The 2465-nt window shown below is 39.4% G+C and overlaps 1 protein-coding gene across 1 annotated transcript in view; it reads left to right on the top strand.

Annotated features, from left to right (window-relative positions):
• LOC106872935 (MAPK/MAK/MRK overlapping kinase) overlaps positions 1 to 2465 on the top strand; it is a 9241-nt gene that overhangs the window by 3378 nt on the left and 3398 nt on the right. The window contains exons 4-6 of the mRNA XM_014920114.2: positions 196 to 250; positions 646 to 731; positions 1704 to 1796. Coding sequence (XP_014775600.1) covers positions 196 to 250; positions 646 to 731; positions 1704 to 1796 — 234 coding nt within the window. The remainder of the gene's footprint in view (positions 1 to 195; positions 251 to 645; positions 732 to 1703; positions 1797 to 2465) is intronic.

Raw genomic sequence — 2465 nt, 5'->3', positions numbered from 1 at the left:
ATATACATACATGTATAAGTAGTTTTCTGTAGTGTGACTTATGTAATTATGTCATACTTATTATGTATTTATTGTCAAATTTACAAAATCAATAATTAATTTCAGCATGCATAATTTTCATAACTTCTTTAAATATCCTTCTTTTCTCACATAACTCTTTGATCATTGTTTTTCTTTCAATTTACAATTATAAAGGCTTGGAATATTCCATCGAGATGTGAAACCAGAGAATATTTTACTTAAACTCCATGTAAGTGCAAAGCAAATTTTGCTTCAGTTACTAATGCAGTAAATTTCTTTCCTTCAACCAAGAAATTTCATTAGAAGGCATTTTAGCATGTGGTATTAAGCTGAGATGAGCTCAGATTTTATTATTCAGAATTGGAGTTTGGATACAGTTAGCAATTGCCTTGTCTCTTTATCCAAAATGTCTCTCTCTCTGTTATGTGCTTGATTCTATCATGCCTAATCATTCAGTCGATCACCTAAAAGCCATAAGATTGCTCGAGCGGAGCTGACTTTGGGCAACAGAATTAAAACAAAAACAACATCAACATCCATCCATTTATATTGTGGAAAATATATTTTGAAGAATATGTGACATTTTATTGGGAAACCATTTCAAGTTTAAATCTATTATTGCAGGAAAATCTTCTGAAATTGGCTGATTTTGGATCTTGTCGGATGCTGAGCTCTCCACCCCCCTACACAGAGTATATCTCCACTCGGTGGTAAGAACTGCTTTTATTATTATCAAGATCGTTGGCAGTGCCCCTGGACTGGCTCTTGTGCGGGTGGCACATAAAATACACCATTTTGAGCGTGGCCGTTGCCAGTACCACCTGACTGGCCTTCGTGCCCGTGGCACGTAAAAGCACCCACTACATTCTCGGAGTGGTTGGCGTTAGGAAGGGCATCCAGCTGTAGAAACTCTGCCAAATCAGATTGGAGCCTGGTGTAGCCATCTGGTTTCACCAGTCCTCAGTCAAATCGTCCAACCCATGCTAGCATGGAAAGCGGACGTTAAATGTTGATGATCCTTGTGGAGTCATTGAACTGGAAAAATCATTAGCACAATGCTGGACAAAAATGCTTAATAGCATTTCTTCTGGCTTAGAATTCTGGGCTCAAATTCCACCAGGGTCAACTTTGCGTTCCATCCTTTCAGGGTTGATGAAATAAGTATCAGTTGAACACTGAAACTGATATAATTAACTAGATCCCTTCCTCTAAATTTTGGGCTTTGTACCTATAGCAGAAGGGAGTGTAGCAGAAGCTTCTCTCTCGGTTATATATTCTCAAATGCGAACATAGAAAATATTAATGAGCCAGGGTTATTTTAAAACTCCACCATTACACACAAGAAAACCAATTAACCTGCCCCAACATCAAAACAAAAGTTTTCCCAGTGTTAAATCTAATCCAGGGGAAATAACTGTGAGTTGGTCATATCCGTGGTTGCGTCCCTTTAAGTTTTAATTTTTTTAAATCACAATTATCGTTAGACTGGGCAGCGAATTTTTTTCCCATTTATTCGTTTGCCCTAAACGTAGTTAGAGGACGGAGAAGTTGCTGTCTGCCAGTAGAGAGGGAAAGAGTAAGGAATGCACAGTGCTGACTAGAAATTTGTCTCGTTGCTCCACAAATCTGTTAAAATTATGTGCAAAGATTCACGCTCATCATAATTTCTGTTGACTGCTCAGGTACCGTGCTCCAGAATGCTTATTAACAGAAGGTCACTATACCTACAAAATGGACATTTGGAGTGTAGGATGTGTTTTCTTTGAAATCATTTGGTGAGTATTTTTGGTAAGAAATATATTTAAAACTATCTTTCACAAATTTGCAAAAATATATACATAGAATGTGTGTGTGTGTATATTAATATATACTTTTGTTATTTACACCACCTGTCCTCGTCTGTTGTTATTTTTTGTATATTCTCCCATATATATATATATATATATATATACACACACACACACACATATATATATGCTGAGACCCCCTTCGGTCATGACTGACCGTGGGATTGCACCTAGACAGTTACCCTCCCAGGCACAAGACTGGGCAAGGTTGTTTATGGAAGACCAGCAGTCGCCCATGCATACCAGCCTCCCCTCTCCACACCACTGATGTTATCCAAGGGAAAGGCAAGGGCCGATACAGCTTGGCACCAGTGACGTCGCAACTCATTTCTACAGCTGAGTGAACTGGAGCAATGTGAAATAAAGTGTCTTGCTCAAGAACACAACACACAGCCCGGTCCGGGATTCGAATTCACAACCTCACGATCGTAAGCTCGACGCTCTAACCACTGAGCCATGCGCCTTCACATATGAATTTATACACACACACACACACATATATATATGCTGAGACCCCCTTCGGTCATGACTGACCGTGGGATTGCACCTAGACAGTTACCCTCCCAGGCACAAGACTGGGCAAGGTTGTTTATGGAA

This window comes from Octopus bimaculoides, chromosome 11, assembly GCF_001194135.2.
Source record: "Octopus bimaculoides isolate UCB-OBI-ISO-001 chromosome 11, ASM119413v2, whole genome shotgun sequence".
Taxonomy (NCBI): Eukaryota; Metazoa; Mollusca; class Cephalopoda; order Octopoda; family Octopodidae; genus Octopus; species Octopus bimaculoides.
This window is presented reverse-complemented; position numbering and strand designations above follow the sequence as displayed.